This window comes from Gymnoscopelus braueri (assembly GCF_963280865.1).
Source record: "Gymnoscopelus braueri genome assembly, chromosome: 12".
Lineage (NCBI taxonomy): Eukaryota > Metazoa > Chordata > Actinopteri > Myctophiformes > Myctophidae > Gymnoscopelus > Gymnoscopelus braueri.
This window is the reverse complement of record NC_137614.1, coordinates 42,728,322-42,742,761: the sequence shown is the minus strand read 5'-3', so window position 1 is coordinate 42,742,761 and position 14,440 is coordinate 42,728,322. Positions and strand designations below refer to the sequence as shown.

Here is a 14,440-nt window from a genome sequence, read left to right as displayed (position 1 = left end):
CCCACTCATCAAACAGAGTAGGCACCGCTTACTCACACTGGGTGTGATTTTTTGGATGCGGGGGACAAACAGCCACACACACACACACACACACACACACACACACACACACACACACACACACACACACACACACACACACACGCACATCAATAGTAGACGATTGTCTTTCCAACTCATTCCTCCTACTTCTAATCTCCATCCCTGTTATGTGTGTGTGTGTGTGTGTGTGTGTGTGTGTGTGTGTGTGTGTGTGTGTGTGTGTGTGTGTGTGTGTGTGTGTGTGTGTGTGTGTGTGTGTGTGTGTGTTGCTGCAGACGTGGACGAGTGTCAGGGCGGCCTGCATCGCTGTGGAGACGGCCAGCTGTGTCACAATCTGCCCGGCTCCTACCGCTGCGACTGCCAGACGGGCTACCAGTACGACTCCATCAGGAGGACGTGTGTCGGTACGTTTCCTCATCACACACACACACACACACACACACACACACACACACACACACACACACACACACACACACACACACACACACACACACTGATCATAAAACCTACATTCTGTACAGCAGGCAGATCCCTCAGCGGTCGTTTAAAGCTGCAATCAGGACATTATTCCAATGAATAGGACATTATTTTAGCCAATCTGTTAGGTGGAGTATGTTAACCTGAGGCCGATTCTACAAATGCCTAAACAACAAGGACCACCCACAATGATATGTATTTGGCCGCGGACCCCCTGCTGAAAACGTTTTGTGACAGGGACCCCCAGAAGAAAAGATTTTATAAAAAAAAAACACTTTTAAGGTTTTTCTGCTATCTTTGAATAGCCAACGGTAAAATAAAAAATGATGCTTTCCTGGTTTTAACGGGTTAAGGCAATATAGTGCATCTGCTATGGTTGAAGGTAGTCTCCCTATAGACCCTGTGGTGTTCGGGTATAGGAGACCTACTTGTAGGTAGTGTTGCCTGAAGCTCAGAAGGGCAATATCTCCCCTGGTGAACGCGGAGACTGCCTTCTTGGAGGAACGGCAGAAATGTGGTCTCTCCTGGGTAGAGGATATCGTTGCTGTTGGACAGAAACCTCATATCTCCATGTTTAAACCTTTTGTGTTTTTGTTTGTAAATTAACGGCCTACTTGATCAAACTCAACACATTCTCACAGAAATTTTTCATTCAACCTTTATTTATTTTCTCGGGGATACAGGGCAGAGCCCTCATTTTCAATGATGCCGAGATTACAAGCATAGACGTCAGTTATTGCCGCTCTTTCGTTTTCACTCCCTAATGCGTGACTTTAAGACAACAACAACTACAAGGAACGTATAAGAAAGAAAAACTGGTGCGCTTCCTCTGGATGCCTTCTTAGTTTAGGCAGTGGGTGCTCAGCTATGTATATAAATCAACTCAAAAACCACCTAAGTGGAAAAAGCGGCACTCCAAAAGACAGTGGCTCAGTTTCAAATTTTATTGCGAGAACGCTAACGTGTTTCGGCCGTAGCCTTCCTCAGAGCAGATTAAAATAGACAAGGAACGTATTGGAGCTTCAAATACTACTCGAATTGAGGGTTTGACCAGCGTTTCGGTGACTAACCTGGCAGCAGAACTTTAGCTAGTAACTGCAACCTCCCGTGATCGAATTCCACCATGGGTGTGACTTCTTTTTTCTCTCTCGACTTTTATTTCCCTCTCTTTGCACAGTTTTTGTGAGGTTAGGGTTCGGGTTAGGTATATTCTTGTGAGGTTAGGGTTCGGGTTAGGTATATTCTTGTGAGGTTAGGGTTAGGGTTAGGTATATTCTTGTGAGGTTAGGGTTAGGTATATTTTTGTGAGGTTGGGGTTAGGTATATTTTTGTGAGGTTAGGGTTAGGTATATTTTTGTGAGGTTAGGGTTAGGTTTAGGTATATTTTTGTGAGGTTAGGGTTAGGTATATTCTTGTGAGGTTAGGGTTAGGTTTAGGTATATTTTTGTGAGGTTAGAGTTAGGTTTAGGTATATTTTTGTGAGGTTAGGGTTAGGTATATTTTTGTGAGGTTAGGATTAGGGTTAGGTTTAGGTATAGTTTTGTCAACATGCGACGTCGCCATTGCGTCCCGTCATGTCAAAACTTGACGTCTCAGGGCTACTGACGGTCAAAATGTGACGCCTCGTGAGTGAGAACGGGTTGTCATACCACAGCGTCACACAAAAGCATCAAAAATAGCAGATCCGCAAGCTCTCGATTTGAGCTTGACGATCTGCTATTCTTGCTATTTTTGGAATTTGAATCCTGAAAACATTCAACCCAACAGAGACGATATATAAAAGCAACGGATCGCAGCTTTAGCTGTGAGAGTGTACAAATGGAACCATTTATTACACTCTCTGACTTTCTTTCATGTTTGAAAAGTTTCCAAGTTATTCTGCTCTCTCTCTCTCTCTCTCTCTCTCTCTCTCTCTCTCTCTCTCTCTCTCTCTATCTCTCTCTCTCTCTCTCTCTCTCTCTCTCTCTCTCTCTCTCTCTCTCTCTCATATCCTCTGACTCAACCACAATAATAATAATAACAAAACGCCTCTGCCTTCTCTGTTCTTTCTCCTGCTGTTTATCATCCCGTAGTGTTTAGTATTCTGTAGGGTGTGTAGAATTGTGTAATGTTCAGTGTTGTTCACTGTGGGAGGTGAGCCTGTTTCACAGGCTCTGCTGTTTAGTGGCTCTCAGTGGTGTAAAGCAACTAAGTACATGTACTCAAGTACTGTACTTAATTGCAATTTTGACACATTTTTTACTTTACTTGAGTATTTCCAATTCTCAATACTTCTACTCCACTACAGTTCAGAGGCAAATGTTGTACTTCTACTCCACTACAATTATTTTAAAACTTTAGTTACTAGTTACTTTGTAGATTTTGATTATTATTACAAAACCACTTCAAGCCCTATATACATTTCGTCCATTTGAAAATAGCAGATCTACAAGCTCACAATGCGTCGCGATGCGACGCATTGTGAGCTTGTAGATCTGCAATTTTCAAAGGATTTTTATGAATTTTATACATTTGAAAACTTGTGAAACGGGACATTCTGCGTAACGAGAACTTTCACTTTTGATACTCTAAGTACATTTTGATACCACTACTCTTGGCCTCTTACTCAAGTAATTTTTTTATTCCAAAGAGAGGGAGTAGCTTCTACATTGCAGTATTGGTACTTTTACTTAAGTAAAATATTTGAGTACTTTTTCCACCACTGGTAGCTCTCCTGAAAACTTGCAGGTCTGCAGAGCGCATGTTGCTGTTGCTGCACCAGACTGCATGCATGCACGTACTACTGCCTCTCATTCAAGTCCGCTGTGACTTTAATAATAATAATAGTAATGATCACTGGAGGAGTGTTTAGATCTTGAAGGCAGCTGGTCCCCTCATATATCACACCCTCGTTCACGTGCACACAAACGCACATGTGCGTGCATGTGCCACACACTGAGATGCTCTGGGGGAAGCGAACCCACACACACACGCGCGCAGCGCGCGCGCACACACACACACACACACACACACACACACACACCCACACACACACACACACACACACACACACACACACTGTAGAGCAGTGGTTCTCAAACCTTTTTTTCATGTCCCCCAAAATGATATGCATTTGGCCTCGGACCCCCATCTCAAAATATATAGTTCCAGACCCCCCCCCCCCCCCCCCTCAGAAGCAAAGAGATTTGAGTTACAAACGTTCACTTTAAAAAATATATATATTCAAAGATTTGCACAAATTTTCACGATAAAAAAAAATAGCAGATCTACAAGCTCATAGCGCGGCACTCTGTGCCGCGCTATGAGCTTGTAGATCTGCTATTTTTTAGCCAAACTATGGTGTAAGACAACGATTGTGTCGCTACTCGCTATATTAACTAATTTGGGCTGGGGACCCCCCCCAAGGACCCCTGTAGACATCCTATAAAGCGTGTGCTCTCCTCCACCCCCCCCCCCTCTCCTCCATCCAGTGGTGGAAAGTAACTAAGTACATTTACTTAAGTACTGTACTTAAGTACAATTTTGAGGTATTTGTACTTTACTTGAGTATTTCCAATTTCCAATACTTTCACTTCTACTCCACTACATTTCAGAGGCAAATATTGTACTTTTACTCCACTACATTTATTTGAAAACTTTAGTTACTAGTTACTTTTGAGATATAAATTATGATATAATGAAACATACCTTAATCACTTTAACCCTATTTTATACCAAGGCTATTTGAAAATAGCCGATCTATAAGCTCACAACGCGTCGCATCGCGACGCGTTGTGAGCTTGTAGATCTGCTATTTTCAAATATTTAGTACTTTTACTTTTGGTACTTTGAGTACATTTTGATGCCAATACTTTTGTACTTTTACTCAAGTAAATTTTTAATTCTGGACTTTTACTTGTAACAGAGTACTTTTATTTTGCAGTATTGGTACTTTTACTTAAGTAAAGAATTTGAGTACTTTTTCCACCACTGCCTCCATCCAGATGTGAACGAGTGCTGGCGGTATGCGGGCCGCCTGTGTGCCCAGACCTGTGAGAACTCCCCGGGCTCCTACCACTGCTCCTGCACCGCTGGATTCCGCCTAGCTGCAGACGGCAAGAACTGCGAAGGTACGGTGTCTGTCTGCTCTCTCTCTCTCTGCACATCGTGTGTCCACATTAGGCCTGACCTCCATTAACCCATTGAGACCTGAAGCCGATTCTACATGTCTCCTAAATCTCAACAGTATTCTGAAAAACGTACGTTTCTATGTCAGTGGTGTTCAATCTTTTTTCATGTCAAGGACCCCCCAAAATGATATGTATTTGGCCGCGGACCCCCATCAAAATATTTTGTTCCGGGGACCCCCCCCAGAAGCAACGATTTGAGTTAAAAATGTTCGCTTTAAAAATATGTATATTCAAAGATTTGCACACATTTTCACGATTTTTCAAAAATAGCAGATCTACAAGCTCGTAGCGCGGCACTCGGTGCCGCGCTATGAGCTTGTATATCTGCTATTTTTGAATAGCCTAAGTGTAAAATAATGCTTTTTAGCTCAAATCAAAAAATGACACAGTTCCAGGTCTTAATGGGTTAATGGAATAGTCGACTAATCGGTCGAGGGGTGTGTCTGAGTCGACTGCCAATCTCTCAGTCAAAAATTTAAAAAAAAGTTTTTTTTTATTATTATTTTTTATTTTATTATTCGACTGAGAGATTGGCCTAGTCTGTTATATTAATTAACTAATAGTTTGCCAAAAATAGGATATACATCATGATTTATTGGGAGGAACCCAATCAGCACTCGCTACACATGTGTTTTTTGTTTATGTTTTTTCACAGCTTGCGCTACTCAAACACTAGCGGGATTATTATTTCTTGTAAACATTCAAGTAGAAGTATGAGAAGATATAGCCTCGCTCTCCAGGCTTTTATTGTTTAGTTTTGCTAAAAAATAAAAGCCTGGCCCAGCGAGTCGGTGTACTCCGGTATGAGGAAGTGTTTCATTTCCCAACCAACCAGAGTGCAGTGGGCGTCGCTCGTAATGTTGTGTTAACGGGGCGGGGGTTGACGGACAGATCGGTGAACCAATGGGATCAGGCGCAATCTCTCGCCGGCTCTATACACCCGCCCCTCTATACACGAACTCAGGAGCGTTGAGGCAGCCTAGAGAAGATATAACCCGGGTAAAATAATGTGTCTTTATAAAAATATATAAATGATATATGATTAGCAGTCCACTTCCTTCTTTTGGTACGGATGGATTCACATTGCAGCGTTCCGTACTCGAGTACGCATGATCCGGATCCGAGACTACCTCCCCAGGCAGTCCCGGGCACGGTACGGTGATCCGTTTCGGGGAACGGTAGGCAACATTCACACTCTGCCAAGTGGTCCAGGGTGCGCACCCGGGACCATAGTCTGAATCCGCCCCAAAAATGACACAGATGCGTTCCCGGATTGAATTAAGTGCTTAACCCATTGAGACCTGAAGCCGATTCTACATGTCTCCTAAATCCCAACAGTTTTCTGAAAAACCTATGTTTCTATGTCAGTGGTGCTCAATCTTTTTCATGTCAAAGACCCCCAAAATGATATGTATTTGGCCGCGGACCCCCATCAAAATATCTTGTTCCAGGGACCCCCCAGAAGCAAAGATTTGAGTTAAAAATGTCCGCTTTAAATATATATATATTCAAAGATTTGCACACATTTTCACGAATTTTCAAAAATAGCAGATCTACAAGCTCGTAGCGCGGCACTCGGTGCCGCGCTATGAGCTTGTATATCTGCTATTTTTGAATAGCCCAAAGTGTAAAATAATGCTTTTTAGCTCAAATCTAAAAATGACACAGTTCCAGGTCTTAATGGGTTAAGTGGGCGTGGCATGACGTGGTGAATGTCCCACCCACCAGGACAGTGGCAGGTGTTTCTGATGAACATTGAGTGGCAGCATGCGCTGCCACAGAACTGACCAGCAATAAACATGACAACAATCTCTCCTCCATGAACTCACACAATGAACACAAGATTTTGCTGCATAAAAACAATGTGACTCCAATCTGGATGGGGACACAAATCACATTTGGGCTGCCAGTCTGAACAGTCTAGAGCAGGGGTCTTCATCAACAGGGGGTCCGGGACCCCTAGGGGGTCCTCAGAGTTACTCTATGTTGTTTTATTTACATGAACCTATTCTGAGGAGAACTTTAGCCAAAAATAGCCTATCTACAAGCTCACAACTTGTAGAGCTTGTAGATCGGATATTTTCGGCAAAGAGGTTTGATATAGAGGGGAAAAAAGAGCAGACCAAGTACAGAGTGAAAGGTCAAGTTAACTAAGTATCGAGGGTTTTAATTGGTTAGATGTCTGAAAACACATTAACATGAATCCAACACACACTGATGATAGTGCTGTCAAGTCTGTGAAGCTCTTTGAAATCTGTGTAAAAGTTGAATATGCAAAGTACAATTGTATACAATATGTAGTGGTGGGTGGGGGGGGTTCCCTGCTTCATCTCTCTCTCAGCTAAGGGGTCCTTGAGCGGAAAAATGTTGAAGACCCCCTGGTGTAGTAGAGGGTTTACAGTAAGTGATTAAAGATCGATTACTCACCCCAAAATCTCCATGAATTCAAGTCTCCATGGGGTGTGTAATAATTGATAGAAAATAAGTATTTTTTTGGGGTGAACTATCCCTTTAAGTCCTTCCTCTGCTCTGAACCTCCAGATGTGAACGAGTGTCTGTCCAGCCCGTGCGGCCAGGAGTGTGCCAACATCTACGGCTCCTACCAGTGCTACTGCAGAGCGGGATACTACCTGAGAGAGGACGGACACACCTGTGAAGGTCTGACGTCATTAATGACAACGTGTTCACACTTCAGAGTCACATTGATTAATCCACTAGGAGCGGGGAACGCAGCTGTGTCATTTTTTTTAATTTCTTTGGCTATTTTTTTTTTTTACAGATATACAAGCTATGAGCTTGTATATCTGCTATTTTTTTTAAAAATCGTGGAAAATGTGTGCAAATCTTTGAATATATACATTTTTTAAAAGTGATGATTTGTAACTCAAATCTTTGCTTCTGGGGGGGGGGGGGGGGGGTCCCTGAAACAAAACATTTTCAGATGGGGGTCCGCGGCCAAATACATATCATTTTGGGAGGCTGTGACACGAAAAAGTTGTGAGCACCACTGATTACAGCAACATACGTTCATACAGTACAATCGTTAGGATTTATAGAAGACATTTGTAGAATCCCGAGGAGCAATAAGATTTGAGTTACTGTACAAATGTTTGCTTAAAAAAATATATAAGATTTGCACACATTTTCATTTTTTTTCCAAAAATATCAGATCTACAAGCACTCGGGGCCGCGCTATGAGCTTGTATATCTGCTATTTTTGAATAGCCCAAAAAAAATTACACAGATGCGTTCCCGGTCTTATAATAACGAAGCACTTTGCTCATTTTTCAACCGTATCTTCATATAATTGCTTCTCACTAATGTTCATTATAAGACGGCACCATTTCCGTCCACTCACTCACTCACTCACTCACTCACTCACTCACTCACTCAGCGTCTGTTTGGCGGGCCATAGGGACAGTTCAGAGAGCTGCCTGCCGTATACCAATGACATCATCGATGGGGATTCCAAGCTATAATCATGTCCTGCTAATGTTTATTATTGTGCTATACATAGTTAGAGGGCCTCGTATAAAGCCCTTTGGGGCTTCTTTGCCTCCTCCTGGCACTTCTCCCTCCTTTATTTTGTGTACTGTTTTTTGTATTGTTTTTTAAAATGTGTGCTATAAATCAAGAAACAGAAACTACAAGCCATTCTCTTCCTGGAAAGTTGGCACGCTGAAATAGAAGCCATTGTTCTTGCATTCATAAAAAAAGAACAAATGAAATTGCCAAACCTGCTTACAGATGATGTAACTGGTAGGTAATATTTTTTGGGGGGCTTTTTTGGCCTTTTATTTATATATATATATATATTTTTTACAGTAGAAACAGGGCGAGAGAGACAGGGAGAGACATGCAGCAAAGCTCGTCGGGAACGGGACTCGAACCTGCGACGCGCTGTCAGGCTACCTTGAAGCCCATAGGTGCCCGGACCGCTATATACGCCAGCCGTCCGGGCCAGAAATGGTGCCATCTTTTTATGAGCATTTGTGAGGACAAATATCTCCATATTCTAACCTTTTGTCCGAATATGGCAAGCTCGAAACGCGGTGCGAAGCGACGCGTTTTTGAGCTTGTCGACCTCGCAATTTTTTTGAGTGGTGCTAGCCACTCCAAGGAGTGACTTTGTCTGTGTGTCTGTCTGTGTGTCCGAATGAGCACGGCCTCTCTGTATGTTTGAGCACAGCCTCAACAGCTGCGGCTGATTGCAACACAAAGATGCAACCAGTTACACTAATTATACACACACACACACACACACACACACACACACACACACACACACACACACACACACACACACACACACACACACACACACACACACACACACACACACACACACACACTTTTGAGTAAAAATACTTAAAATGAGTAAAATACTTAAAATGAGTAAAAATACTTAAATATTAGTAAAGATACTTAAAAGTTCTTAAACTGAGTACAAAATACTTAAAATGAGTAAAAATACTTAAAATGAGTAAAAATACTTAAAAGATGTTAAAATGAGTAAAAATACTTAAAAGATGTTAAAATGAGTAAAAACACGTAAAAATTTGTAAAAACATTTTATAGTACTTAAAATGAGTAAAAATACTTTGAAGTCATCAAAGTCTGTAAAAACTAACTAATGAAATGAACTCATGAAAGGCACCACTCTCTTCACACTGGGTGTGATTTTTTGTTCGAATCCTGAAAAGTAACAGTTTTGGACACAGTTTTGGAGGTTTCCAACCCAAACAGAGACGAAAACACCTCAGGTGAAAGCGGTTGAGGTGGTCTCTCGAGTGTATTTTATAGATTCATTGTGCGGTTCATGACCCGGTTTCGTGTGATCTACCCCCCCCCCCCTTTTCTCCGACTCCAGACATTGACGAGTGTTCCCAGAGCGTCGGTCACCTATGCACCTATAAGTGCGTCAACGTTCCAGGCAGTTACCAGTGCACCTGTCCTGAGTCCGGCTACACCATGTCCCCCAACGGACGCTCCTGCAGAGGTGACGCACGCACGCACACACACACACACACACGCACGCACACACGCACACACACACACACACACGCACGCACGCACACGCACACACACACACACACACACACACACACACACGCACACACACGCACACTTAACCCATTTAGTCCGGGAACGCGTCTGTGTCATTTTTTAGATTTCTTGAACTATTCAAAAAATAGCAGATCTACAAGCTCATAGCGCGGCACCGAGTGCCGCGCTATGAGCTTGTAGATCTGCTATTTTTGAAAAAATCTTGAAAATGGGTGCAAATCTTTGAATATATATATTCTTTAAAGCGAACGTTTGTAAGATGTTTTTGTTCCAGGGACCTCCAGAAGAAAAGAGTTACAAATGTCCCCTTTAAAAAATATATATATTCAAAGATTTGCAAAAATGTTCATGATTTTTCAAAAATAGCAGATATACAAGCTCATAGCGCGGCACCGAGTGCCGCGCTATGAGCTTGTAGATCTGCTATTTTTGAATAGCCCAAAGTATAAAATAATGGTTATAGCTCAAATCTAAAATGACACAGTATGTGTTCGCGGTCTTAAGGGATTAGTTTATACTTAGTTAGGCACCGATAATCATAAATCATGCTACACACACCCCCTTTATTTTCCATTTGATGTTATTTTATTTTGAAGCATCCTGTTCTTCTTCAGCGAACAACCCTTGAGTCTACTCCACTGAACTCTACATTTTATTGGCTGTACGAGGATAATTATAATTGGTTCGTTTTTTTCGACGCTTCAGTAGCTTACACTTTGTTTGGCTCAAAGTCCTAATTGGACTAATTTGAAAGCTCTTTGTTCGAGCAATATCTTTTCCCTCCAGACCCCCAATTTTGGCTTCACAAGTTTTTATTGCGATGGGGATAATGGAGCTGTTACTCACAGTTCAACTGTCTTGTCGAGAGGCTGAGGCCTATAATTTATGCTCTAGTAGAGCAGCCGTGTCGTGCCACGGAATATAAATTAACCCGTTAATACCGGGGTAAGCATCTTGTGTCATTTTCAAGGGGGTCCCCAGCTAAATGTGTTAATATACAGTAGCATCACAATCATTTTAGCCCCTTTATCCCTATTTTATACGTCGGCTATTCAAAAATAGCAGATATACACGCTCACAGCGCATCACTTTGTGCCGCACGTCAAGCTTTTAAATCTTTTAAAGCTTTTTACATTTTTGAAGAATCTTGAAACATTTTTGAAAAATATTTTGTAATAATTTAAAAAATAATTCAACACAAATCTTCTCGTCTGGGGGTCCCTGGCACAAAACATTTGCAGATGGAGGGGTCCGCGGCCAAATACATATCATTTTGGGGGTCCGTGGCGTGAAACCACTGATTTAGAAGACATGTGTAGAATCAGACTCAGGTGGGTTAAGCGGCACTCCTTTCACATGTCTCCAAGTCAATGTTTCCGCTTGTATTTTCAGATATTGATGAGTGCACCAGCGGGGGCCATAACTGCTCCCTGGCTGAGACCTGCTACAACATCCAGGGAGGCTACCGCTGCCTGGCTTTCAACTGTCCACAAAACTATCGCAAAGTTTCCGACACGTAAGTTTTATTTGTTTAATTTATACCGCCTCGATAAAAAACATCATTCTTTATGTTTTAACCCATTAAGACCTGGAACTGTGTCATTTTTAGCTTTACACTTTACACTTTGGGCTATTCAAAAATAGCAGATATACAAGCTCATAGCGCGGCACCGAGTGCCGCGCTACGAGCTTGTAGATCTGCTATTTTTGAAAAATCGTGAAAATGTGTGCAAATCTTTGAATATATATTTTTTTAAAGCGAACATTTTTAACTCAAATCGTTGCTTCTGGGGGTCCCTGGAACAAAATATTTTGATGGGGGTCCGCGGCCAAATGCATATCATTTTGGGGGTCCTTGACATGAAAAAGATTGAACACCACTGATATAGAAACATTCGTTTTTCAGAATACTGTTGAGATTTAGGAGACATGTAGAATCGGCTTCAGGTCTCAATGGGTTAATTAAGGGGCTAAATGTGTAATACTCCAAATAAATATGGATGTGGCGGGACTGGGTGACCATATAATCAAAGTTCCAGAGGATTTTGCCTCGAATCCAACTATGAATGATGACTTGAGTCACATCACTGCCACAATTATTGCTGGCCGCGTTTGCCCACTGCCAGAGATTTTTCATTGAAAAAAGAAAAAGTACTCAGGAGCCGAGATACAGAATTTTTAAAGTTTTAAGTTAACAAGGAAGTGGATGGGAGTCTAGATCTTCAAAAAAAAATTAAAGAATTAAAATTACGTTTTTTACGTTAGTGGCAGTATTGGTAAACGGGAATAATTACGTCAATTACGTCAGTGGCAGTGAATGAGTTAAACTGTATTAATTGACAGGGGTCCTCCAGCGATCTATTTTGGACAATTAACACGTGATTGGCTGAGACTAATAGGATACAGGTAAACATAATGGACAATTAGCACGTGATTGGCTGAGACTAATAGGATACAGGTGAACATAATGGACAATTAACACATGATTGGATGCGACTCAGAGGATACAGGAGAACATAATGGACAATTCACTCAGGACTGGCCAGACCAGACGGGTAGCAGATACAAAGTAAAACAGGAAACAATAGAACAATACTTCAAAAATAAAGGAACACAGCTGTTAATCAAAAAACCCTAACTAACTACTACAGAGAACCAGAGAAAAGCGTAAAATGATTACCACAAGGAGACACATCATTAGTGAGTTTTGGGATGTTGCCTCCCTCCCATCAGTGGTGGGAGTACACAGAAAGTAGCAACACCACAATATAAAACACGTTTCGAGCTTGAAGATCTGCCACTTTTTGACGCTTTTGTGTGATACTGTAGTATGATCAACTAGGGGGCGTTAATTTGCGGGGGAAAAAAGACACCAAAAGTTTTTTAACCCATTTAGACCTGGAACGCATCTGTGTCACTTTTTCATTCGAGCTAAAAAGCATTATTTTACACTTTGGCTATTCAAAAGTAGCAGATCTACAAGCTCATAGCGCGGCACCGAGTGCCGCGCTATGAGCTTGTAGATCTGCTATTTTAGATAAATCGTGAAAATGTGTGCAAATCTTTGAATATATATTGTTTAAAGCAAACATTTTTAACTCTATTCTTTGCTTCTGGGGGTCCCTGGAACAAAATATTTTGAGATGGGGGTCGGCGGCCAAATAAATATAATTTTGGGGGGTCCTTGACATGAAAAAGTTTGAGCACCACTGATATAGAAACATACGTTTTTTTTCCAGAATACTTTAGGGATTAAGAAGACATTTGTAGAATCGGCTTCAGGTCTTAATGGGTTCATTTGTGGGGGAAAAAAAGACGTTAAAAGTTTTTAAAATGGAGATAAGAGTCTTCAGCCCGACAGCGCACGAAACGTACTTAGTTACATTCCACCACTGCCCTCCCCCCTCCCTCCCTCCACCCATGCCCCTCCCCCTCCCCCCTCCCCCCATCCACCCATGCCCCTCCCCAGTGGTGGATAAAGTACTCAAATTCTTTACTTAAGTAAAAGTACCAATACTGCAATATAAAAATACTCTGTTACAAGTAAAAGTCCAGAATAAAAAAATTACTTGAGTAAAAGTACAAAAGTATTGGCATCAAAATGTACTTAAAGTATCAAAAGTAAAAGTACTAAATATTTGAAAATAGCCGATCTACAAGCTCACAACGCGTCGCGATGCGACGCGTTGTGAGCTTGTAGATCTGCTATTTTCAAATAGCCTATGTATAAAATAGGGCTAAAGTGGTTAATGTATGTTTCATTATATCATAATTTATATCTGAAAAGTAACTAAAGTTTTCCAATAATTGTAGTGGAGTAAAAGTACAATATTTGCCTCTGAGATGTAGTGGAGTAGAAGTAAAAGTATTGGAAATTGGAAATACTCGAGTAAAGTACAAATACCTCAAAATTGTACTTAAGTACAGTACTTAAGTAAATGTCCTTAGTTACTTTCCACCCATGCCCCTCCCCTCCCTCCTCTCCATGCAGACGCTGTGAGCGGATCAGCTGTCCCAGCTACGTGGAGTGCCAGAACTCCCCGCTGAGGATCACCTACTACTACCTGAGCTTCCAGTCCAACATCCTCATCCCGGCGCAGATCTTCCGCATCGGGCCGTCGCCCGCCTACTCCGGCGACAACGTCATCATCGGCGTCGCCGCCGGCAACGAGGAGAACTACTTCAGCACGCGCAAGCTCAACGCGTACACGGGCGCCGTCTACCTGAACCGGCAGGTGCACGAGCCGCCCCGGGACTTCCTCATCGACGTGGAGATGAAGCTGTGGCGGCAGGGCGCCTTCACCACGTTCCAGGCCAAGATCTACGTGTTCATCACGGCCAACTCGCTCTAACGCACCCCAGGAGAGAAAGAGAGAGAGAGAGAGACCACCGATTCATCGATTCTACATGTCTCCTAAATCTCAACAGTATTCTGAAAAAACCTATGTTTCTATATCAGTGGTGCTCAAACTTTTTCATGTCAAGGACCCCCAAAATGGTATGTATTTGGCCGCGGACCCCCATCAAAATATTTTGTTCCAGGGACCCCCAGAAGCAAAGATTTGAGTTTAAAAATTTCGCTTTAAAATATATATATATTCAAAGATTTGCACACATTTTCAAAATGTTTCAAAAATAGCAGATCTACAAGCTCGTAGCGCGGCACTCGGTGCCGCGCTATG

At 42.1% G+C, this 14,440-nt stretch overlaps 1 protein-coding gene across 1 annotated transcript in view; it reads left to right on the top strand.

Moving 5' to 3' along the window:
* LOC308096134 (fibulin-2-like) overlaps positions 1–14,195 on the top strand; it is a 91,106-nt gene extending 76,911 nt beyond the window's left edge. The window contains exons 13-18 of the mRNA XM_080443431.1: positions 318–446; positions 4,506–4,631; positions 7,233–7,349; positions 9,562–9,690; positions 11,151–11,274; positions 13,750–14,195. Coding sequence (XP_080299557.1) covers positions 318–446; positions 4,506–4,631; positions 7,233–7,349; positions 9,562–9,690; positions 11,151–11,274; positions 13,750–14,110 — 986 coding nt within the window. The 3' untranslated portion in view covers positions 14,111–14,195. The remainder of the gene's footprint in view (positions 1–317; positions 447–4,505; positions 4,632–7,232; positions 7,350–9,561; positions 9,691–11,150; positions 11,275–13,749) is intronic.
* The last annotated feature ends 245 nt before the right edge of the window (positions 14,196–14,440 follow it).